The sequence below is a fragment of the Ptiloglossa arizonensis genome, chromosome 5 (assembly GCF_051014685.1).
Source record: "Ptiloglossa arizonensis isolate GNS036 chromosome 5, iyPtiAriz1_principal, whole genome shotgun sequence".
NCBI lineage: Eukaryota > Metazoa > Arthropoda > Insecta > Hymenoptera > Colletidae > Ptiloglossa > Ptiloglossa arizonensis.
The window spans coordinates 23,332,204-23,358,521 of record NC_135052.1 but is presented as its reverse complement, the minus strand read 5'-3'; the positions used below and the strand labels follow the sequence as shown (position 1 = coordinate 23,358,521).

Sequence of the window (26,318 nt, the reverse complement as noted above, 5' to 3'; positions counted from 1 at the left end):
CAAAAATAATTAATACGTGGTAATTATAATACGTTAATATAATGAGTTAATAGGATCGAGCGATCGTTAGCGATCACACGCACCTGTTTCGGAGATCGATTAGAAACGCCTACTCTGCGTCAAATACATTCTCCCACGTGATTCGATGCATCGCGTATATCGCGACACGTGCCTATATATATAAAAGTATAGATATATATATATATATATATATATATATATATATATATATATATATATATATATATATATATATATATATATATATATATATATATACACACACACACACACACACACACACACACACACACACACACACACAATACACCTACGTACACGTCATGCATGTATATACACATATGTATATAAATATATATATACATATATATATATATATATATATATATATATATATATCTTATATATACAAGCCAGTGACAACGTCGGCTACTGCGCCAGCTGAAACAAAATAGTGGGGGGTAGCGCTATGCGAACGTAGACGGATATTGCAAGGGGAATGCGACGGGGAAGCTAGTTCAGTGTCGACCGACGAAGGAGATCCGTCGCGTCGTTTTTTCGGTCAAGTTTTTCCGTCAGGTACTTGCGGTGCGTTTGTTTTTTTCGCTGACAGAACACGAACGGCTACGTAACAGCAGGCCACGCGACCGGGAAAACAATCGACCAGTCACGACTCGTCGTTGAACACCGCAAAGTCGTTAACGAGGAAAAGTCGAGGCGACATGTGGCCAATGTTTCGAAGCAGCGCGAAGCTGCTCGCTAAAAATACGTTTGCCAAACGATCGAAGCGCTGCCAGGAGGTTGGTGAAACCGAAGATCAGTGATGTCGAAGTGGAGAAAAACCTCTCTTCGACCGATGTTAGTGACAACGTATATTCGTCGACCGGTCATTCGGGAACGGTCGTGATATGAAAATTCAAGCATTCGGAACAACACGACGCATGCACTCCCGTTTACTCGAACGTTTCAAGGAACCCGTGATCTTCCGTAGTTCAGTTTTTTGTCCAATGAAACGAGCGTGACATCGTCGATGGTGACAGACCGCTTGACGAAGTTATTTCGAGGTAACGATATCGAAAACGAAACAAGCCCGGTAGTGAGAACTGGAAGAAGGTTCGTTGAAAATCATGAGGCAACGTGGTTTCAACGGTGCGTGAACCGTGCGTTTTCGTCGAGAACGATCAGTTTCCATAGAGCCCAGTCGTCGACGAGACGCGACCAGTCACCGGCGACGCGAAAAGTCGCAAGCGTCAAGTTTCAATTTGAGATTCGTCGCGTCCCAGTCGTTAATGACACGAAATGACGACGATACATCGGCGAACGTAACAGCATTTCTTGTCATGTGTGTATCACGCACACCTATGTTCCAGTCGCGAGCTACGTAAACGAGGCACAACGATCACAACTCGTGAACGAAGTATGAACGCCAATTATCAGGTGAGTAATTGTGCAAATGGAATGGGTGTTGTTGAACATTTATCAGACCGTGTGATCATGTATCAGAAGGTGTATACTAATCGATCGAAGGAACCGATGCTCGATTGTATTAACAATATCGCAATTGCTTACGAAGCGGGAAACAAATGCGAGTTTTTCAACGGTTCTGTACTCGATTCTCAAGTGTTACTCAAGCATTGCAAGGAGATTGTTAATTTTTTTCACAGTCACGCGATGACAGATTATATGCTATGCATAAATACGTATCGATGTGACTCTTTAGCTCGATATTCCGATCGGTACGATCGTACGAAGGAATAATTTAAAATCGTCGACTAAAACGCGAAGTACCAGCGAGTATCGAATGTCAATAACTGGGAGGGGGAAATATTAGGCTATTCGTCTTGTTTTTGTATATCGAGCGTCGTTGTGCCAGGACTAGTGCGATTATTATCGTAACCGTAACACAGACGATTAATAGGAGAAACTGATCGAAACGATACCAAACAAACGGTTGTGAAATAGGTTATGATCTTCGAACTCGTTCGATCTCGTTCGAAGCTGACAATCTTCGCGATGTCGTGCAAAAAAGGAGGGAAAGGCGTCTTAGGAACGATTGAAATGTTCTTTGAAGGTAGACAGAATTCTTTCGAGGGAACAAAAGGCAAGACTTCGCTGAACGTAAACGGAAATTCACCCGGTGGCCGGTGGCGCCGCTGAATCGAAAGGGTTAACAAAGGGATGGAGAATTGCAGCTTTTCGTGACCCACATATGCGAGGCACGTTTGTTGCGCCGTTAAATTAAGTCTAATCGATCGTTTACCAGACCATTTCCAATCCTTTGATTCAATTATGCAAATTCGCGTGTTGGAAATTTTACCGTATTTTGCCCCTCCATTCACACCTTGAGATTAATTATATTCGGTTGTGTTCAAACATTTTCAAAGTAGAACAATTTAATCTTGGATACGAAATAAGCGCAGACTTATTTAAACAGATAAGTATACTATGTATCAGTTTCCCAGTGGCGCGCATGGAAGAGACACGTGTTTCGAACTAACGAAAGTAAAGGTATTTTTCTTCGCTTTCTTGATTGCTATATATTCGTGGCGGGAAAAATCGTTGAAACTTCACGCGCTGATTAGAAAAATTGTCGTCGCGTGTCGAAGGTATTCTCATTTCATCGGAAATATAACATCGCTTTTTCGATAAAAATACCAATAATTGTGATAAACTTAAATAAAATACAATTTTCGTATAATAAATAACGAGTAGAATATTCTACATATATTCAAGTGTTCAACGGGAAAGATATAGAACTTTTTATATCAAAATTTATCATTAGCATCTATTGATATTATTGATGATTGTTGAGATGTATCGCAAAGGATGTAAAAAATGCGTTTTCATGGTTGTCATTTGTGCTTTAGTATTTCATGACGTTTTCATGGTCTTTGATTTCTTTTTTTTTTAATTCAATTGGAACAAAAATGTGGCACATTCTCTTGCTTATAGCGTAGCTATTAGTTTCAAAAATAATATTAAAAGTGTTCGAAACAAAAGTCGCGAAATTTTATGGTGAAAAATGAGACACTTTTTTAAATAAAAACAAACTCATTGTAAGTACGCTGGTTGTAGTCCTAGGAATTAAGATAAATTAAGTTTACAAGCGTGCAAAATTTCACGAAAATAGTGTTAAATTTAGATACTGTAATGTTTGATAAATAGTCCATTAAGCACATTATGAAATTCGTTAAACGAGAATAAGAATACCATAAAATTATTCTATTCAGGAAGCACTATTTTTAAAAATTATTTTCTTTCGAGAAGTACGTTTCTTGCAAAAAAATTCCTGTTGCAAAATTACCTTTTGAATACCACTAATAGTGAACATGGAGACTCATGTTTATTCTAACTCTATACATTGAACACACGTGGTATTCTTTACAGACTGTCTATTACTAATGTGTTAGGAACACGTGCCGCATTTTGTGTTACATTAAGTTGTAGTTGTTGAAACACGTTGAAACACCTGGATCGCTTTCAGTTTTTGATGTATTGTTGTTCCTTATTATTTTACTTTTCGAATAGTTGGAAGAAACAGATGTTTATCTTCAAAATTAGGATTTGTTTGCGTGTAAGTTTTTATTACTTGGAAATACATCATTTTAAGCTCAATATAACAAAATCGAAAAAAAAATTTGAAAAGTTGTGATTTATAATTGCAGAAGAACGAGTTATAACAATTCTCGACTCACTGTATGTAGCAACTTATAATGTAAATATTAAAGATGAGCGAAATTTTATTCGAAGAATAAAGCGAGGAATGAAATATTTACAAGCTTAATTCCATTATCAGTTATTTAAACAAGCTTTAATTCGTTCAACGTAAAATTCAGATTGTAGTTTTAATTGAATTTTTACTCATTTATGATCAGCATACCGGTTAATTCAAAAATATTTACAACCAGAGAGTAAGATCGAAACAGGTGTTTTTCCAACAAAAATTAATTAATATAGTTAGTACCTAACCATAATCCTGAGCGTCCCAGGTTCGAATTTTTTTTGGGGTGGAAGAGTATTTTAATTTTAATATTTTTACTTTACTCACACTTCTCTTTAAAATATGTTAATACGAAAAAATCAAATTTCAAATTTGTCAAAATATCATATCTGTACCACTTCTTACAATATTTTTATTTATTTGGATCCACAATTTAAGAGCGCAATTTGTTATATTCATAATTTTTATTTATGATATATACAAGGTGAGCCTAATGACACTATTTCGAACTTTATTCTTGTTCCTATTGAAAATAGAAAAAATAAGCATATATTAATATGCATAAATAAAAATATTGGAAAAGACGGTATGGACATGGTGTTTTGTCAACATTAAAATTCAAGTCTATCTAATGTGCGAAAAGACATATTAAACGATGGTAAACGTGAAAAATAAATAAAATTGAAATAATCTATCCTATAGAATTTTCCATTGGAGGATATTTTTCATCTAGATTCGAAATGAAAGAAATTTAAAAACTATATACTATAAAAACGGTTAGATGCACTGACACTTAATAGTTCAGCGTTTGTTTATGCTCATCGTCCCCTACATTTTAAGCTCGATTTCATTCAAAAAGCCTTAATTCCAATCCTGACCTTTCCTTGTTAGGACGGATACTGAGAAAGTAAGCCCCCAGTGTGTTTGCTGGAGGATTAAAAACAAGGAGATCTCATAATTTTGACAATTTTTTCTAATAATTTAGTAACCCATTTACAACGTTTAATTATAAATCTTGTAATTATAAATTCCTACCTTTTTATTCATTGAAGATATTTGAACACTAAAACTACCAGAAAGGTCAATTTGACCTGTTTTATACTTCTTTTGAAAATTATTTAATTATCAACGATATCTTTGCCCAAAATATTCGTGGACAATTATCGAAATAATGGTACTCATAAATTAAATTTTACTCTTGAATCAATGTCTAACTTCGAGGATACGTGTGTTAGTCTTATACAAATAGGAATACGTTCACTGTCTGTGGTACTAGTGTTAACGAAATGTTTATTAACAAAATAGCCAAAAAGCACCGCTTCCGAATGATAAGCTAAGTCAAAATATTTTGGATCAGTCTTATCGACGAGTATGCCGGAATTTCTGATTATTATTGGTAATAATCACTTTGTTCAAAATTTATTATTTTGACAAGTATTCGTAAAATTTATTGTTGTGGCAAGTATTTGCAAAATTTATTATTTTGGCAAGTATTTGCAAAATTTATTATTTTGGCAAGTATTTGCAAAATTTATTATTTTGGCAAGTATTTGCAAAATTTATTATTTTGGCAAGTATTTGCAAATTTTATTATTTTGGCAAGTATTTGCAAAATTTATTATTTTGGCAAGTATTTGCAAAATTTATTATTTTGGCAAGTATTTGCAAAATTTATTATATTAAGTATTTTTCCATATGCGCTTCCCCGACATCAGTTGGGTCTTTTGAGACCCAGAGAGATTTTCGTATTATAATCGTATTATAACTTTCCTTGGCAATTTAAAAAAGATGTGGTAAGAGTAGTATAATTAGAGACGATTTACCCCTAAAAGTTCAATCGACAATTGCCATTAGGTAGTATCATAAGTTCACGCAGTGTCCAACGAATGTAGAATTTTTATTCTTTCAAAAATATTTAATATTTATTCTATTATATATTCCTCGCCATTGTTTTCAACCTTTCCCCAACCTTCTGGTAATTTTTTTAATCTTTCAAACCCCTCTAATTAAAAAAATTGTTCAATTATTTTAATTTGGGGAAATTAAAATTTAAAGCGTTTTCAAGGGAACCAAGAAGATGATAATTAGAGAAATTGCCCTCGTTAAACCTTGCAAACTATTTCTGTGTTATCTTTGCAGCAAGATATCCTCTATCATAGGCATCGAAAATATTTTAAGCGGTTTGGTAGCTCTGGGACTACGATTAAATTCATGGTCTCAAGACTCTGTAATTTTTAACCTAAGTAATTTTTATTGTTACTAACGCGATATGAAAACTTCCAAAACAAACAATTTTTCCCGACGAAAAGTAAATAATTACTTAAAAAAAAGTTATCGTTGAAGAATCAATATGTGTAAGATGACAATAAATCCAATATACACAAATTAAGTAAATATTGATAACAAGTATCATATATATTCTGATCCAAGGCTGAAAGAGCAACGTCCAATAATATGTTTACAAATATTCATCAACTAACTCGATGCAGTACGAAGTGTAAAAAGTATCGTCAAATTATAAAATTATATATTCATGTAGGTATATATACATACATGTATATCTAAGTTATCTTTGGATGAATTTGCATTTTGGAAAAAATTGAATAATTTTAGGTGTGTAATCTTTAGATATACAGGTTGTTCGCGATAATTTGAACCAGCGTTACTTTTTTTTTTATTTTTGTAAACAGTAAACGTTAAAAGAAAAGCGAAAGAGGAGGAAGTTACACTATATTTTACTGGCAATGTGATTCTGTATTTCAATTTTTTATATTTTTCGAGAAACATATTAGACCTCCATTTTTTTAAATGGAATGCTACTTATTTTTTTACATCATACGAAAGCGTACATTAAGATGAATTCAATCATGTAGTATACTGTGACTCTTCAAGATCATACAAGGTCAGAAGTAAAAGAAATACATTTAACATTTCGTAATATTATATTTATTACTATGTTATAGTGATATGATTACATAACGTGTTCAACGTGACTTCCATTAAGAAAAATACATTTTTGAGACAACATTCCTGGTAGTTTCTGCCAATGTTGTTCTACATATGCACGTGCTTCTTTTATTTCAGTTTGCAAGTCATCCAAATTTCTCAGTAGTTTGGTGTAAACAATTTTAATATATTCCCACAAGAAAAAGTCCAGCGGTGACAAACCAGAAGATCCATTTATTGTTAAACATATTATGCAAAAGATTGTTTACCGATCTGTAATTACGAGTAAGAGCCCTAACTTTTTGGAAGTACTTACACGTCTTCTACAAATAACAATGGCAGTGATTCTCAATAATTTTAAAATTCATAATTTAGAAAATGTAAATATTTATTTCTATTTCGAACCCTGGTATAAAAATATTCGTATATACATACATAGTTTTGTACATCAGGAAAGAAATAATACGAAATAATAAAATTTACTATTTTATTTATTTATTATATATATATATATATATATATAATTTCTTTGTTTGCAAACGTCGATTAAAAGTAAACTTTATTATTTCATATTATTTCTTTCCTACACGTGGACGTAACATTCAAACAATGTGATTGAATAAATTCTCTTTCAATCGAATGAAAATCTGGTGTATTCAACGCCACACACTTATCGCGTATTGTTGCACCAATTGAAATGTAATTCTTATAGTTATCTGTAGATAACCGAGAATCGTTTCGCATTCGATTCATTATATTTTATTCTTTCACGTATGATACACCTGACTACTGGTACACATTTGTGGCGACCACCTTCCTGCGGTTGGTTTCGTAATTTTTCCATTGGATTTCTTCTTAATTTCCTCGCTGTTGTACAGTGTGATTAAAAAGTAAGGGGATGAATCTGCACACGTTTCTTTTTCAAAAAAAAAGTGTTCTATAAACGTATGTTCTGTCATACCTTGGTTTTCGAATCGTGGACCATCGAAGGAAACGTTCAAAGTTTCGCGAGTAATTTCGTAACCGTTTTGCAACGTTTCTCGCAGATCGTGTACAGTTGGGAACTGGAAAAATGACACTTGAATCGGGGAAGGATCTAGTACCGTGTTATATAAGAACGTGGACAGCGTCGAACAATTTTTACTTATTGTTAGTAACAAACCTTCGAAGATTACCTACAATCTTCGGTAACGTTAAACGGTACTCGTTACGATTCTCAATTTTTTTCAGAGGTAATCTTTTCAACTGCGCACAGTACATTTTTGACATCCGTTAAATACACCAGATATTTTAAACGGCCCTAAAATAACAATTTCAAAGGTCAATGCGGGTACTTTGAACATTATAACCAGAACAGATTATTATTATTATTATTATTACTATTATTATTATTATTATTATTATCTTCGATCATCCATAACTCGAAAACCAAGGTATATAGGACATACGTTCACAGGACATTTTTCACTCATCTTAGTGCGTAGATTCACCACCTAAAGTATAGATATCCATTTTCTGAATCACCTTGTCTTTTCATAGCAATTTGTAATTAATGTATTGATTTTGCGAATTCGATCGAGTTCGTCGAACCTTTGTCGTCGATATGTATTTTAATTAATTCGTTGGCCAACGAATATATATATATATATATATATATAAGTACCTTGTGCAACGATACTTCTTTCTCTGAATTATTGCAACGTGACTGAGTTATTACAAGTAAACAGTGTGCAGCAACAATACGTGCACACTAGTGTATAAAACATTGGCAGAGGCTGTCGATTATCACGTTTACAAGAATCTCCACTTCACCGCATTTTTCTTTTTTCTTTTGTTTTTTAATTAAGATTCTCGGTAAATTAAAACCAATTCTCGAGTATCAATTTTAAACAATAGTTTTACAGTATCTCGCACGGAAGAGGTAGCATACTTCGAAGATTAGCTAGTGATTTCTTTTTATAAAAATTCGCTCGTTGTTGGTTGCAATACAAATATTTCCTTTGCCTGATTCCTCGTAAATGTTCTCGATAGCAATAAATTTTTCTTACTAATCAATCTCCAAGTATGTTTGCGAAACGTTTTGTTTGCATTCTTTCGCGTCACTGAAGTGACATTTGTTTCTCAATGACCATCAAGAGCATTGAAAATATCACGTCGCGGCGTTAAAAGGAACAGCGATTGTATATTTCGGTGCTTTATCGTCGCATGGGCGCAAAACGTATCACCGGAAGCTGATATATCTTATCGTTTTCCTCTACAACTTTAGTTCACATTTCCCCAATTACACGCGCTCGTTAAACTTCGTGAAACAATTACAATTAATTCGCGTGATTTTCACGTTCTAACACGTCGTGCGTTTTCAATCGAGATTTATCGGTTCTCCGCGCGACCGAGACGATCGTTCTTCGATCTCTCTAAATACATTACGAAGGATTATGTGCTCGGTAGGAGTATTGTATTGAAAAAGTTTTCTTCAATCGATCAAAATTCGGTTACGAACAGTACAAAGTGTTATTGTTTCTTCTACTTTAGTGTCAACGATGATTACAACGTACCAAATTGCTGTAAGTAATCATAGAGAAACGTAAAAAATTTGTAGTTTGCATTAACAGCTTATCGCGCCAGTACGCGTGGGTTTTGTCGCTTTGACGTTCGGTTAGCTGATTGTCGACCCTCGCAATGCCAGGCGGTTTTAACGACCATGGAAGAGACCATGCGTGGGTCCAAACGCACCCGTAATTTGACCTTGCACAAATATTTCCATTAAAAATTTTATCACTTTGTCACATCTATATGCGTATATTTTTTAGACATTGAGAAAGGTATTTATGATATATATATATATATATAAGTACCTTTCTAAATTGTTATATATGTGTGTGTATACATACATACATACATACAGATAGATCATAAATACCTTTCTTAATTTCTAAAAAATATACATATATAGATACGACAAAGTAATAAAATTACACACACACACACACACCTTTATTGTATTATATTTATGTATAAGTACCTTTCTTAATTTCTAAAAAAAAAAAAAAAAAAAAAAATTGTACTGACGCTGTAATTGAGTAATATAAAAGTCTCTCTGGGTCTGAAAAGACCCAGACGTGGTACAACGAGGGTTAAATACACGTCTGTCTGCTGTTCGAGCTGGAGAATATTCGTGTGTTGTTCAGGATGTTTAATTTTAATCGATAAATGTGAAGTACTCGTAAATTATTCACTGAGTGGTAAAATTGTTCAGATAAGAAATAAATGACCTCGCGAGGGACATAAAATTGTTTAATTATTTTTTCTGTAGGTGGATGCGTATAGGTGATACGAAGGTCATTTTTTTTAATGGAAAGATGTATTTTTTCAAAACTTTCATACTACCTGTGCGCGTCCATTTATGGAAGAAATAATCACATCATCTTATGCCCCCCTCGAAATCATTCGTTTCTTATCTCAACAATTTTTCCATTCAGCGAATAATTTACGAGTAATTAGCCTATATTTGATAAAACACCTTTCATAATTATTTTTGCTTCTCGGAAGATAGTTTATTCTTTATATATTTCCCAATGATCGCATTTTTGGGCAATGATTTCGCGATTAAATCAATAAGATAGTAATAAAAGGGACGGTAAAACTGTATGTAATCTTTTATCAAATAATTACATTTTTTGATTCTAGATTGCAGAGCACTCTCAGTGACGATTATTTAATTAAGAATTATTATTATCACGAACAACTTAACTAATTTAAATAATGATTTCACTCGTATCGCACACTTGACGTGCGTTAAATATTTTTCACTACTGTATTTATGCCATTATATGTACTGGGAACTGCATTTATTTACCGAGTGTCATTATGTTCGGTGCATAATGTTTCACGTGGTTTGCTTATCGATGGAAACTAAAAGTGAATAAATATGATTATAATCGACTTTATGTGCTATCATCGTTATCTTGTGTATTCTATTATCTGTTAACATTATTAGTGGATATGGAAATTTGGGAATGATTATCGATAATTATCTTATGATATCGTCGACGATTTCCGATTATTTCGGCAACATTATTCATAATTTGTTTAAACCAATGATATAGTTGTAATTCAATATTGATATTTTACATCGTATCTTTACGACAGTGTTATCGGTTATTCGGATTAATTTATCGCTATTGGCCGATTTTCGTCACCGTTCTCGGTCAATAGCAACGCCGCGTGCGATGGTGGGGGAACTAGTAGACTGAAAGCAGAGCGGTGATTCGTTGTGCTTTTTCTCGCGGACGGACAGTCCATATGCGTTCAAATATGGTCGTGTTTAGACTCATTTTCATCGGGAAAACCTCGCCAATTCGTTAATAATACTTTCACAAAGATACAACAAAAGATATAGAAAATTCAATACTGTCGCACGGATGTGCGTGATCGCTTTGAAGTTTCGGTTACTCGCTGATCGTTGTTCTTGGTTCGCTTATACCCGTCTTGAAACCGAGGATGGTTGATCGACGACTCCGTGACATCTAAGCGGGGGGGAACACTGTATATTCCGTACTTCGAAAGAGTTTCTTTTTTTTTCAATGTCCAGGTTCTGATATGATGAAGTCATCCATGAAAATGGGGGTGTTGGTCTTGATAGGTGTGTTCGTGGTCTTATACCAGTATCATCTGTCCACCGGCATCCGATTCGATCAGATAAACGACTTCAACACCGGCGGATCCGCCGAAGACACCCCGGTCCTCTCTCAGGAGGAAGTGGAGAGCTATGTCAGGTCGTCCAAGTTCACAGAGGAGATGGTAAGCCTTTGAAGATGAAAGCTTTCAAACTGTCGTTGTCCAAGCCAGATCTCGCGAGACTTTGGTGGTCCCCTCGCTTCCGCTCGAACACAACTATGACACGCGCACCGTGTTCATCGTCCGTGATTTTTCAGGGTGCACTCTAGGCTAGCGGGGGCAAGAACGTTGAAACAATGTAAAAATACATTGCAATGCATTAGAGACCACACACTGTCAACGTGTGTTAATTTTTCGACTTCTGTCTTTTTTTTTTGTAAAATGTCCATTTTATGTTGCTCACCGATGATTGTGAGCCTCTCGGACACGGTCTCCATTAGCGTGAAACAATCTCGAGTATGATTCGCGACAGTCTTAATCTCAAGTAGACATCTTTAGTGTTGCACGGTTCCACTAACAGCATGGGTACGTTGCGCGGGACTGGGACAGTTGGAGAGGGAACCGGGCGCGCGGGGAGCCTCTGGTCCGTACGAGCGTCGCTCTGGTGCATCGTGCTTCATTATTTGTTAACGTCTCCCCTCTGTTTTCGCAGATCAGGAACGCGGTACGCAGGGTGCAAGAAACTAACGGGCTCAGCCCGGACGTCACCGCGTCGCTGTACCAGGAACTGGTGAACCATCTGAACAAGAACATCTTGGAGCTACCCGTGAACAATTCGAAATTTCTACGATCCTCGACACCAACGACACCTGTCCAACAGCATCCGTTGGTGTCCAACGAGACGTGGGAACCGTTGTACATAATCACGCCTACGTACCGCAGGCCGGAGCAGATCCCAGAGCTAACCAGGATGTCTCACACGCTGATGCTGGTGAGGAACGTCCATTGGCTCGTTATCGAGGACGCGAACATCGCCACGAAACAAGTCACCAGGTTGCTGGAACGAACGGGATTGACGTTTGATCACTTGACTGGTAAATAAATCAGGTCCCACCTCCAATGAGTACCATTTGAAACATGGTCTAGCGATATTCGCCAATTGTCCTCTTTGATGGTTAGGACACTTTGTACATTTTCTGTGATCTTCACAATACTGTTTAAACGACCACGGGAGAACTACGCGTGGGTCCAAACGGACCCGTAATGCGACCTTGGATAAATTTTCCGGTAAAAGATAGTTGTATAATTGTAAATCATCCCAAAATGTCGATGAACAAAGTGAACACTTTGAATATTTTCTGTAACCGTCACAATACTGTTTAAACGACCACGGGAGAACTACGCGTGGGTCCAAACGGACCCGTAATGCGACCTTGCGTAAATTTTCCGGTAAAAGATAGTTGTATAATTGTAAATCGTCCCAAAATGACGATGAACAAAGTGAACACATTGAATATTTTCTGTATAAATATTTTCTTGGATAAATTTTCCGGTAAAAGATACTTGTACAATTGTACATCACCCCAAAATGTCGAAGAACAAAGTGGACACTTTGAACATCTTCTCTAACACTCGCAATACCATTTAGGCGACCTCGATGTGTCCTACAGCGGTGCGAATAATTACACAGGATGATGCATAAACGTCCTTTAGGGGTTTTAGACACCGAAGTGGTTAAAGAGCATCGTATGAACGTTCGTCCTGCATGTGTACCTTGATTTAGGACGGTTATGAACGGTTAAAGGAAACGTTCGAAGTATCCTGATCTTCAATATTTTCATTTTGGAATTGTTTAACACTAGAACTACACACAGTGAACATATTCCTACTGGTCTCAGATCACATAGGTATTTTAGAAGTGGTACATAGGTAGTTTAGCAAATTAAGTTACAGGTACCATCAGTTGTCTATTTTAATAATTGTTGATGAATATTGTGGGCGAAGACACCGTTAATAATTAAGTAATTTTCAAAAGAAGTTTCAAATGAGGAAAAATTTACCCCCTTGGTAATTCTTGTGTTAAAATTTAACGTGAATTCAACGAGAGCCAACAATGTACTGTGCGGAACTTAGAAATTGACCTCTGGTAGGAATTGAGAATCGTATTGAGGTTTTCCCGTGGTGGTCTAAATGGTATTGCGAGGGTTCAAGAGAGTTCAAAATGTTCAAAGTGTCCACTTTATTATTCGACATTTTTGTTTCGCAGTGATTTGCAATTGTACAAGTATTTTTTACCGGAGAATTTACGCAAGGTCGCATTACGGGTCCGTTTGGACCCACGCGTAGTTCTCCCGTGGTCGTTTAAACAGTATTGTGACGGTTACAGAAAATATTCAAAGTGTTCACTTTGTTCATCGACATTTTGGGGTGATTTACAATTATACAAGTATTCTTTACCGGAAAATTTGTCCAAGGTCGCATTACGGGTCCGTTTGGACCCACGCGCAGTCCCCCCATGGTCGTTCAAACAGTATTATGACGATTACAGAAAATGTTCAAAGTGTCCTAACCTTCAATATTTTCATTTTAGAATCTATTGTGCATTCAACGCGAGCCAGCAATGTACTGTGCGGAACTTAGAAGTTGACCTCTGGAAGAAATTGAGAATCTTATTGGATTTCAGTCGGTCTTCGAAGGCCCTACGACTAATTGTAACTAAAAATTAGTCAGGTAGTCCCTATCTACGTTCCCCTTAATCCAGGAGTCATCTTTCCAGCTCCCAACTATACACGATCTACGAGAAAGTCGATTCATCAAATAGAAAATATTGAAAACGAACAAGAACTTTTTCAAACACTTTTGGTCATTCAATGGCCACCTGCAAGGATTCTGTCTTCCTTGAATCTTCGTCAGTCGATTCTAACCTTAAAATATATCAAGTATGTTCCCTTAAAGGTATAATTATTCACATCACTGTACACGATCTGTTAGTTACTTCGAAGACCACCGGGTGAAACGTCCTTTGGACTCGTTTATTCATTATTTCTTATATCGTCGAATTAAAACCTTTCTGCAATACAATGCAATGTAATCAATCCATCTTAAACCACCTTAGAATTGCATACGATCCAACAACGGGATCGGTACAGAGAAAATGGATTCCAATAATTCTACCCACAGATTTTTTGTCCACTTTTCTCGAGTGTATCTATTTACAGATTAAAATAGATCGCTCCGTGTACACCCGTCCGTTGCCCGTGAAATAGATTTACCCGTTAAGTGGTCTTAAAAGAGATACGGGTAATTTCGAAAATGTTCAAAGCACCACTCTGTCGACGAATTTTGAACGCGTGCAAATCGCGGGTGTAGTAGTAGTGTTTCGTGAAAATTAATTTCGTCGATCGGCCATGTCGGCCGGGAAAATTAATTGGAACAGCCGCAAAGGTCTCGACGAAAAAGCGTTATATTGATTTTATACCTCTCCGCGGCGCGCGTTAAATATGCAGCCGCGAGGCTCTCGAACGAGAACACCGTGTCGGCCTTTGAACGTGCTAATTTATATATCGGACGGTGCGGTACTTTTCTGTGATAATTTTCTTCTTTTTTTTTGTGTGTGTTTCACAGCCCCGATGCCCGAGAAGTACAAGCTGAAGAAGGGCGCGAAACCGCGAGGCGTGTCGAACAGGAACCGTGGCCTACAGTGGATCAGGGCGAACGCGACATCCGGTATCTTTTACTTCGCCGATGACGACAACACGTACGACATCACACTTTTCGACGAGGTACAACGATCCGAATAATATTAGAGCGCACGGTGCGGCAATACAGGCATCCACGGATCGAATAATCCCGGTCGACCCACTCCCCCACCACCAGAGATTTTTTGGCACGACTCGAGCCACGTTCGAGGATGTTGCGGCAGAGTACTCGTAACGAAAATAGTTTTTCGATTAATTTGATTCCGACGCGACAATTAACATAATTCTTTTGTTCTTTATCGCAGAGCATATATCGGTTATGAAATGTTTCATCGAGCGGATAACCGTCTGAAAGCTGAGTCTAAAAGGAAGAGTAGGAACAAATTAAAAAAGAACAGTAGGAGAATGAAAAAGAAAAGAGAGTAGGAACGAATCGAAGAAGAGGAATAAGAACAAGTAAAAAGAAAAGAGTAGGAACAAAATAAAAGAAAAATAGTAGGAACAAATCAAAGGAGAAGAGTAGGAACGAATCAAAGAAGAGGAGTAGGAACAAATCAAAAGAAAATAGTAGGGACGAATCAAAGAAGAGTAGAAACAAATAAAAGAAGAGTAGGAACAAAAGAAAAAAGAAAACAGTAGGAACGAATAAAGAAAGAAGAGTGGAACAACCAAGTAGAAAAAGAGGAAATAGAAAAATTTTTGTAGAAAAAAATGGTTTTTCCGTTTTTTTTTCTTTTTTAAACTCTTTAGAAGAATTTGTGCGTTACAAATATCTGCAATACTGCTATGTGGCACGGTGTCGGCGCCAGATAATTTGACTGCTCAAGGTCACTGGAAAAGTCACGCATATTATGTGCTCGATGGAGACGTATAAACAGAGTCGTCTATTGGTTGCCCTTTCTCGCGAATACTTACTGGTGCACGCGCCAGAAGATTGCGTCTAGAGTTACGATGAATCTCATTCTCCTCGGGCGTGTACGAGACGGATGTACATACATCCTCGCACTCGAGGAAATGGCCCCTGAACGAATACGACCCGTCTTAACTCCGGGCGCAATTTCCTCGCGCGTCTACCTTATACATTAATGCACGTTTAAATTTAAGTAAATCGGGGGTTGAAATAATCGTGAAGCATACTTGCGATTTTACTCCAGGAATTGTCCCGTGGCTCTCTATCTTTGTCGAGGGCGTAGCCATTACTTCAACATAACGAAAGAAAGGTAGAAAGAACTAGGATGAATTTTAATTACAAAAATAAAAAATTTTCAGTTTTTCATTCTATCTTTATAACAACGCTATTAATGGCTCGGTGGGGTCCTGCCGATCAAAATGAGTCCAAACACGACGTAAATCGAACGAACTTTATTCATAATAAATTTAAATATTCTAGATAGGGAAAATAATAGAACAATAGTAAAATCTCCAATTTGTGCCGTGTTTGGGCTCGTTTTAATCCTATGGAACCTCACTAATCTGTTCACGCCATTGTTACAAAGATAAAGTGAAAAATATATAAATTAAAATTTGTGTAATCAAACGATTCGACGCAATGCGTGCAAGGTTTTTTTTTTTAAGCGCTCCAGGTCGATCGTCGCTGCTTGGAACACTATTTCTTTCTCGCTTACTCTCGCTATATCTATTCACCGTCTTTGTTCGTAGGATCGGATTACGCTCAACTCGAGACATTGGGTTGCGGGGGGAATGGTGGGGATGGGTCGTTGAAATTTAGGCGAGACGACTCTATTGAAAATTAAGCGAGCATTACTCTACATTGGCTCTTTCCTGAAATAAAAATATCTGCTAAGCAAATTACACCGGATCACATGGAACCAAGCATAAAATGTAGAGCTCAACTCTACATTTCAGACTATTAGCGATTAATACTCAGCCGTTTTTAGAAAATATTGTCTTAGAAAATTGAAATTTTAAAATCGTCACGTCGTAATTGTAAGAAGCAAATATCTCGATTCGAAGTATATCTTCTCGCGCGCCAAAACTCTGACGAGTGCGTGACATCAAACTTAATATCTTAATTTTCCAAACCGTCTAGTTTAAACGGGGCAAGTTGCACCAATTGTTATGAAATGACAATACACGCCAAAGATTTAACAATCATTTATTAAATATAGTTCAATTCAATACTTTGCCAACATATTCTATAAGCAAAATTAAGAAAAAAATTGGTATGCATAGTGTACTATGCTGTTAAATAATTTCTTATAATTAAATTATTTAACAGCCTATGTATAATATTTTTTTTTAATTTTGCTCAGAATATGCTGGCAAAGTTTTACGGGGAAAAACTGGGACACCCTGTATATTACACATACTCTACAATTGAAATATGCAAAATTCCACACATTTTAATGCATTTTGCATACTCCGTTGTAATTTCATAACGATACATTGAACTCGTATGTAGGTTATATTTATCGAAATTCATTCTCAATGTACAATATATTTCACCCCGAGCCAGCAAGGGCTGCAGGTAGTAGATTCTCACTGGAGGGAATATGTTACGAAAAAAATATTTAAATTAAATTCTCTTATAATTTAAAAAGAAATTGAGAATTTGTTAAATTCTCGTCTTCGCCTATCGAAGAGTTAATTTAAACCTGGAATGAATAATCTGTTTGAAACTTTACATATCGCAAAGTTAGTAAGAAATCATTCTAATTTCATTGCGATACGTGCAACTGGCGCGTCTAAATTAAACATTTCGGAAGGTTAGAGTCGCTTTGCTGTACAGTCAACGACATAATGATTCTGCGCACCTGATTTCACGCAGCTTATCTCAAGCGCGCACAAGCCAAGATGCTCGAGGAGAAGGAGAGGGGGTAGCTTGGTCTGGCAACCATTCCCCCGTAAGGAACCCATGGAGTTAAAGGTTTATCGAGGGTTTGTTCGCAGATTTGATCGACAGTCTTTCACACAAAAAGAGACCAATGGTAGAAAATGGTCGACCAAACTTGTGTGCGAATCTCTGATAATTCCACAAAAATGTGAACATTTCCCTTACGTCATGGTATTTGTGGGGCAAAAAATTAATTTTCTCATCTTTACGTCGCTAAGGTTAAAACAATTAAAAAACCTTGGGACTAAAAACATTGACCACTCAAGGTCATTGAATGGCCATTCACCCCCCTCCTCCCAACATATCGCTTGACCATTTTATCACCCTTTCTCTCGCATCTTCGCCCCGCCCATTGTGTTTCAAAGACAGGGAGCTCGAACAATTTATCCACGAAATAGAGAAACAAACATGATGTAAATACTGGGATTGTATACTCAAAGAATAAATATCGTTCCCCCATTCACACGGTGATACGCAATTTACAAGCAATTCCTCGTTAAAAGATCGTGTTTGTCCCTCGATAAAACGCACCGTATCGTTCCTCCTACTGTTTTTGTCTCTCCGAGTGACATTACAATTCTCGTTATCTCTTTAAGAGAATATATATGTTGGGTTGTTCGGAAAGTCATTTCATTTTCCAAAATGGAGAATATATAATTTAATAGAATGTTTATACACTCTAAAAAAATCGTGGTGATACACACCAAAAAAAAAAAAAAACAAACGAAATGACTTTCCAAACAACCTAATATAATTATCAGTGGATCGACGAGGTTGTCCCGTCAAAAATAAGTCCAAACACGGTCTCAGTCAGAATGAAAAATTTTTCAAAAATAATTCAACGTGTAAGAAAAAATAATCCGAACACGAATAATCGTCTCTGAATAAATGGTGTCTCGTGGAGAGCGACTATAGTTTTCTTTGTACGAATACTCGCAGAGATCTATAGTTGCTCATACATGAATAATGTCTCACCTAGAGCGACTATAATCGCTCGTACATGAATAGTGTCTCACCTAGAGCGACTATAATCACCTGTGTATGAATAGTGTCTCATCTGGAGCGACTATAGTGTATGTATATTAGCCAAACGTAACGTACGCTTTACTATTTATTCACTTATAGTCGTAGTGAAAGGTTAATGGCAGAACGATAATTCCATGGTGAATGTACTTGGTGAGGCGCGCAATGGTGACCTTTAACGACCAATATCTTCCATCTCGATCACTTAGTCGAACCGTTTCACGTTCCGTGCACAACATACAACTAATGTTACGTGTGTTCTGTATTTCAGATTCGTAAAACGAAGAGGGTTTCGATGTTCCCGGTGGGCTTGTGCACGAAGTTCGGGCTGAGCTCGCCTATCATTAAAAACGGAAAATTCGTTGGATTCTACGATGGTTGGATCGCTGGTCGGAAGTTCCCGGTCGACATGGCAGGCTTCGCCGTGAGCGTGAAGTTCTTGCTTCAAAGGCCGAACGCCACCATGCCGTTCAAGGCCGGATACGAGGAGGACGGTTTCCTGAAGAGCCTCGCTCCCCTCGAGCCGAAGGATATCGAATTTCTCGCCGACAATTGCACCAAGGTGCTCGCGTGGCACACACAGACGAAGAAGAACGAGCCCAGCGCCTCGCTGGACTTGAATCTGTACGGTGAAACAAACCTCGTCAATTTGAAACAGCAAATAGTATGATGGTGGATCCGTGACTCCGCACGAGAGAGATTTCCGGGTTTGATGTAGTTTCTCAACGTTGCTTATACGCGATGGGAATCGTTCACAAGTACGACGAACAAAGTGATTCAGTGCCTGAAGTATTGTAATGTACGGTCGGTGTAGTAATGAGTTTTTGTTTTTCTTTTTTTTTTTTTCTTTTGCGTTATTGTAACGATCGCAAAGAATTCGCTGAATGTTGCTCCTCTCTGCAACTCCAAGAGTTGTCCAGAACAGGGAACAGGGAAAAACCGGAAGCGTGCGGTCAATTTTATCGCTATTATGTAGCTCTGTAAAGAGTAGCGTTAATAGTTATTTTATATATTAATACTTAGGTTTTAGTTGTGACAATTAGTACGTTCCCTGTAGGCCAATGACCAATTAGCGCAAAAATGAAAAGGAAAAGATTCAGTTGGAAGTTAGGCGAAGCAAAGATATTATAATAAGGAGCAAGAGAATCGTAATAGGAAGAATTCACTGATGAGTACAACATCTTACATTATCTTCCTTTTTCGCTTTGCAAATCGTTTTTGCTTTTTGTACGTTTGTCTGTGGGTGTGAGTCTGATACATGACCAATGGACGTGCATTCTTGAGAAACAAAGTGTCCAAGATTCCTCGAATTTTTAATTAGAGTAGACGAATAGATATAATCCTTTTGTACTTACGTTATACAAATATTACGTTTCAGTGTGTGTCTCATGATAAAACATTTTCTTTTGTATATAAGCAGTATTTAACTATAGTTGGGCATGCCTTTAGGGAGCAAATCTACGAGCCAAAATGTAACGAAAATCAAGAATTACGAAATTACGTACGAAGTTTTTTTTGTGGTTCAGAATTATTAATTTCAAAGTTTATTTGAAACATTTTCATAAATATTTACGAATGACAAAAATCTTGAAAAAATCATGGAACAATTTTATTCAGGATCTAATTAAATCTTTCGACGTGAAAAACTTTAAAAAGAAAAATTCCTTAGTCTTGATGTTCGTCCTATTTTATCATCTAGTATCCATCCCTTAAAAGTATGCTCAAATATAGGTAAAAACTCATATGTACATATAGTGTAGATAAAAACTTTTAGTTTTGCAATGCAATACTTCTATCGTGTATCAGCTCCTTCGCAAAATGGCATTTATTTGTATTGTATATATACAAAATTTAAGATTTATATTTCTTTATGTCAATTTAGTTTTTCGTTCTTCTCAAGTTATTTGTTTGTATTACAGTGATCTCCAGATAATTGAAACGAAGTCGAATCCTCGGCGTTTCAGTTATCAAGGAAGGTCAAATTTTGGTTCAACGTGTAGGTCTTCTTTTTTTTCTTTTACCTTGAGCTGAGGCAAAGCCACGCACATACCGTCCGATAAGAGTGAACGGAATACATACACCGAAAGTGAAAAACCAACAGCGAGCGAATCTCAGATTACCTGCATTCGGAACCGAAAGCAGTCGATTAAAAGTTTTATGTCTTTTATTATGTACGTCTTCGTGAGAGTATTAGCGATATATTGGTGAGATTTTGCCAATGAAAATAGTTCTACCCACTGACTTGTTCGGACTAGTCTTAATTATACGTTAGTCGTATATTTTCAACTACGTATGATTAAAAATAGTTCAAATAAAATTGCGTTTGAATATATTTTCACTGGAACAATATGGCTGATCGATAGACAATAAATCTCATAACGATAGAAAGACAATTATAAAAATTTAAATATTTGTTAACAGATGAAATTCGATTCCGAGTGATATATATCTTATCGTTCTCGTTAGTGGTGGGAATAATTTTGTTTCATTTATTCGGAGATTGCTATATTTTATATTTCTTTGAAAAATAATCGCCTATGTATGTATATTATAATATTACGAGATAGCCAATTATGAATGAACTATAACGAACATCTGTGCGATAAGACTTTAAATATACACCGAGTTTTAAGGGACTCTGAAATTTCATAAAAAGTAATAGCGATTGTTATACGGTTCGAGACAGCCGAAATTTCGATCGTGAAGTGCAAATATTCATATCGAATGCATGCGTAGGTAGGAAAAAAAGAGAAATACAATGTAACGAAAAATGTTTCAAAAGATCTGCGACAACGCTGTACCGAGATATTTGAATTTTTTTTTATTATTAACCATCGAAGTCAATGACATGCTAAGCATGTAGGTATTCCTTGAATATCAAAAATTAAAATATTATTTTAACATTAAATCGAAATAGTTCACTGTAAGGTTGTAGCAGATCGCTTGAATCAGTATCTTAATATGTAACATTTATTACCAAAGTAATACAAGTGATATAGGGAAATCTCTGAACCACAGAGATTTATCGTCAGTTTTTAATTATTGAAAGTCGCTCAAAAGTTTCATCTCTCCGCCCCTGTTGCTCGAGAAAAATAGTTCGGCTGCAACATGCGTCTTATATATATTGTCTTCTAGTCCAGGAACATCAGCAATGTCGATCGTGCAATTATGTATTATAAAATTTCTTCGAATCCGTAAAACGGAAGAAACTTCTGATTCTTCTAATATTTAACATTGCCGATTTTAGTGGCTAAACCTATTAGCTATACGACCGAATAGCTCAACGTGCTTATTCTAGCCACAATTTATCGACATTGCCCATAGTTTCGTTAAAAACGTTCGCGGACATAATGTGTAAAAAATCATTAATCACATCAACAGCAGCGATTGTGTCTGTTGTTTTCTGTTGTTGCGATTTGCCCACAACCCGATTAAGCGAAAATATCGGTGAAAGCAATAAATTCGTTGTTAGGTAAAGTTGACTCACCACGAGTCACATAATTGCGTAAGTGAACGCTAATGACTTTAACAATTATAAAATCGGACGGTAATACATTTAATATTTATCATAAGAAATGAAAAAAAAAAAGAAACGCTGCTTTGAGACTAGCGATATTTACGAGTATTCGAATCGTGTCTAGTATTACCGCGCTCGAATGGCGCATGCGCACTTTGGGTAGTTTTGCACGGAGCGTCACACGTGCGTGTTCAAACGCGCGATATACTCCTGTTTTCTTATTTGTTTGATAATCGTACAGTTGTATACACGTCGTGCGTGTAAATAAGTCGTTTAACAGCGAAAGGAGAGAACATTAACTGCATGGCACTAATAGCTAACTTCGACAATAAATGCGACATCATTTTTTATTTCTAACCTCTTTTCTAAATCCTTGTACACGATGCAAGCAAGGACAACGTTTATCATTCATTCTTTCTAAAAAAAAAGTCGCGGCTGAAAAAGTATGGTTGTAGTAATGCGATAAGCACTCATTTTTATAGACTCAATCGCACGCTGGATCACGCTCGTGTGCTATTAGCATACAAATCATATTATTTACATCAGTTGTCAAATGTATACGCTTCCTAATTTTGTTAATCTCTTCCAAAATTTGAAATTAGTAACAAACGCAGTTGAATGAAGTAATTATATTCAGTCTTGCCAAAACCGCTGCTGGATTCCTTATACTGTCTTCGTTGCCATGGTACACGGACGCAGAAGCGGCAACAAAGTTTGACCGCTCAAGGCCACCAAACGGCTTACCTCCACCATAAAAATTTTCATACGATGAAGATTACGTCTGATAATGAAGCATAGTAACGATACTCGTAAAAGAGCAAAAGATAAAAAGCGTAAACTATGGCAGTGCAAATGCGTGCAATACATTTATAAGACTGAGAGCGCAAAGAAGGTTTTTTAATGAAATTTTCGAAACTAACTTTTGAAAGCGTGAAACACGCGAAAAAATGATAGGCGAAGTTAATCGTGATCGCAGAGTTGTAGGAAATTAATGGCGTTTGAAAAGTTTAAATCCATCCAAACACTTCGAAAGTTTTCCATACCGTTTCTACTCGCGTTTTACGAGTATCGTTGTTTCGATTGACACATATCCTAATTATGGCATTACTTGTGAATTTAAACAAAGCCGGAACTGAATAACTTAATGAAGGAATGTTACGATGATCGTAGAAATTTAATTCACAGTTTCGTTTTCATACGAATTTTTACACGGTGTTTGGTAAGTACAAACTACGCTGATTGATTTTAGTCGAATCGTTTGCTAGTCGCGTTACGTTGTTAAAGTTATGTAGAAATGGTGTGAGTAAAAAGAAAAGGAAACCTACCGCGTGTGAGCGATAATTCACGCTTAGTTAGTTAGTTACTGTTCCTTATAGAAAAATGTAACAAAAGTAATAAATGATGATGTGATATTCTAATTTATATAATGTCCATACAGACCTTTCATTTTCGCCACGGTTTAGTATCGTTTTATACAAATACTTAAACATAGCTGAAAAGGTTACTGTATTATGACAAATTAATTTGCAAAATATCAAAATAGTATTTATTAGAGAAATAACATGCTTCACAATCATTGGAAAGTTCAATACTACTATTTTGTACCACTATATTGTTGGGATTCTTCATATAACTCATTTAATTTTGTTTACTTTACCACGATATCCTTTGAGGGTAAGGTTGATCATTCCAATAAAACACCTTATTAATGAAAATATAGAATTGTAGGAAGTTCACTATTAATGTGGTAATCGATTCCATGATAATTTGCCATTTTTTTGGTTTCTGAATAAGTAAGCGATAAAGAATATATGGAATAATAAAATAGCGTGGCTCTATAAGTAACTGAGGAATAAGAACCATAGAAACCATTAAAACATAGTTAACTTGTGTTATAAACCTCAAATGGTTGATTCCACAATATACTGTATATAGGGCAAACGAGTAAATAGGTATTAACAAATATTTAAATAGCTTGTATCTACCCATAAACCAATTCCAAAAATAGAATACATAATGCCTATTGTCGGCCAATACATATGGATGAACAAGTGTGTTAGAATGAACTACTACAGTTAAAAATATCAAAAAATAACTTCCAAAAATCCAATGTTTTTGAATAAAATTGAGATAGTTTTTCCAATGAATAACCATATATGGCCATAAGAAACAAAAAAGAAAAGCAGAGAAATATAATAGTTGAGGAATATGTATAGTAGGAACATGGGCTGTGCGATCTCCAACCACAATACCTTTGTTCCAAATAACAAATGCAAGAAATATTAAACATATTGTTGCATATGGAAGCAACTCTACACACATCTGAATAATAAATCTTACAAATGAAGCCCATCCATGACATTCTTCTATTACTTTTTTCCATAGCAGCTAAAAGTTATATAATATTACACATAAGTGACAATGAGCAAATTATCTTTAGATACATTAGATAATTCCAGTTTATCTATGTTAATTATCTACTTACTCTTAAATAAATTACCGAACTGTATTGTTCACGTGAAATTGATTTATGCATTTTATGATCTAACAAATCAAATGTACGTTCCACAGTGACAAATGCAACCCAGATAATATTTGTTTGTCGAAATAACACAGACAAGAAACCTGTGTAATATTAATTACAATTTCTTCCTCTAAACTATTGCATTTCAATTTATGGCATTTTATACGTACCTAGAAAAGCTGCCATTTTAAATTGTTCACGTAAATGTAACAATAACATTAACAATACTGCATTAACAGACACAACATCTGTGTAATATAGAAAATGCCAGAAGAACAAAGGTGGAAAAAACATAATGTTATAAGACACAGTAAGTTTCATCCAACTGCTCCATTTTTGTGTCTGACAAGATAATGAAATTTGTTCAAATATATTATACGCAAGATAAAGATTTACAAACGTTCCAAGCAAATTTATGCACCTCATGTAAAAAAGGTTACAGAGGTTTAAAGGTGATAATATCAAGGTTGCAAGTATGTACAACCCAGGTAAAGTAGTAATTTTGGGATCCCACTGAAAATAATATACTCCTCAAATATAATTTATTGTAATCTAGTTTAAAACATTTTCTTTACAGTGATTTAGAAGAGTGTAATTAAATAAAATTAAAATTTAATTAAAACTTTCAAGTAATTAATAATTAATCAAATAAGTGTTAACGCGTTATAAATGTTTTCATGAGAAAATAAAAATTAATTAACAAAAACATACCTGTGTTAAATTGCTGGCGCAATACTGCAAAGTTTGAGGTACATGGAAAACCTCGTCAATAAAATAATACGGTTGCACATGATTTAGATAAATGAATAATACTACGACACTTGAACATGACAATAATATCAAAAATTTCTGTACACATTGAAAATTTATTTCAACCGGTAGAGCCATTGTTTTAGCAACGAAAAGATAAATTAAATATTATGAATAATGTTATAAAATTAAACATTATAAAATTCATAACACATTGAACACTGACGATTTTCTTGAGTCCAATTCGCACTCAACTAAAGATATAATTTTTTATACTGTCTGTTTCAATCGCATATGTATTGTTACATAATTATACAAATAAATTCTCGAGTAACTACACTGAAACGATTAATGATGTTTTGAAGTCTTAATGTTAAAAACACGTGTTCCATCAAATTATAGAGCACTTAGTAGTTTACATCTGTTGACGTTGCCGGAACTTCCGCAGTTCTCTGAAGTCAACGTTGAATCGATCATTCAAATCGATGACTCAACCTATCGACACACATTCAAAAATGCGCAGGAATGAGAATCGCCTAAAAAAATTTCAATCGAAATTGATTTTAAAAAGATTGCTTCGTGTTCCATTCATGTTGTTCAGTCCGAAAATAGACAATATTTCTTGAAAAAATGAATACAGAATGGTA

The 26,318-nt window shown here is 35.7% G+C and overlaps 2 protein-coding genes and 1 long non-coding RNA gene across 3 annotated transcripts; 2 read left to right on the top strand and 1 right to left on the bottom strand.

Annotated features, from left to right (window-relative positions):
• The first annotated feature begins 539 nt into the window (after nt 1-539).
• Glcat-p (Glucuronyltransferase P) lies at nt 540-23,815 on the top strand. Its single transcript, XM_076312536.1, has 5 exons — nt 540-1,458; nt 11,280-11,488; nt 12,018-12,399; nt 14,930-15,087; nt 19,152-23,815. Exons 2-5 carry the CDS (start codon nt 11,288-11,290, stop codon nt 19,548-19,550), a joined length of 1,140 nt encoding a protein of 379 aa, XP_076168651.1. The 5' UTR covers nt 540-1,458; nt 11,280-11,287; the 3' UTR covers nt 19,551-23,815.
• LOC143147357 (uncharacterized) lies at nt 15,111-18,320 on the top strand. The gene is made up of 2 exons (XR_012992243.1): nt 15,111-15,234; nt 15,309-18,320. It is a non-coding gene; the product is annotated as an uncharacterized LOC143147357 (long non-coding RNA).
• On the bottom strand, nt 21,885-26,098 carry Alg10 (alpha-1,2-glucosyltransferase Alg10). The gene is made up of 4 exons (XM_076312535.1): nt 25,633-26,098; nt 25,092-25,434; nt 24,883-25,022; nt 21,885-24,785 (listed from the first exon to the last, which is right to left on the bottom strand). The coding sequence occupies exons 1-4, from the start codon at nt 25,807-25,809 to the stop codon at nt 24,051-24,053; spliced, it is 1,395 nt and encodes a 464-aa protein (XP_076168650.1). The 5' UTR covers nt 25,810-26,098; the 3' UTR covers nt 21,885-24,050.
• Between the last annotated feature and the right edge of the window lie 220 nt (nt 26,099-26,318).

Coding starts and splice junctions, on each gene's coding strand:
- Glcat-p (XM_076312536.1), top strand. CDS start 11,288: ATGATGAAGTCATCCATGAAAATGGGGGTGTTGGTCTTGATAGGTGTG. Junction 12,400..14,929: donor GACGTTTGATCACTTGACTG/GTAAATAAATCA, acceptor TGTGTTTCACAG/CCCCGATGCCCGAGAAGTAC. Junction 15,088..19,151: donor ACATCACACTTTTCGACGAG/GTACAACGATCC, acceptor TCTGTATTTCAG/ATTCGTAAAACGAAGAGGGT.
- Alg10 (XM_076312535.1), bottom strand. CDS start 25,809: ATGGCTCTACCGGTTGAAATAAATTTTCAATGTGTACAGAAATTTTTG. Junction 25,435..25,632: donor GCGCCAGCAATTTAACACAG/GTATGTTTTTGT, acceptor TATTATTTTCAG/TGGGATCCCAAAATTACTAC. Junction 25,023..25,091: donor TAAAATGGCAGCTTTTCTAG/GTACGTATAAAA, acceptor AATATTACACAG/GTTTCTTGTCTGTGTTATTT.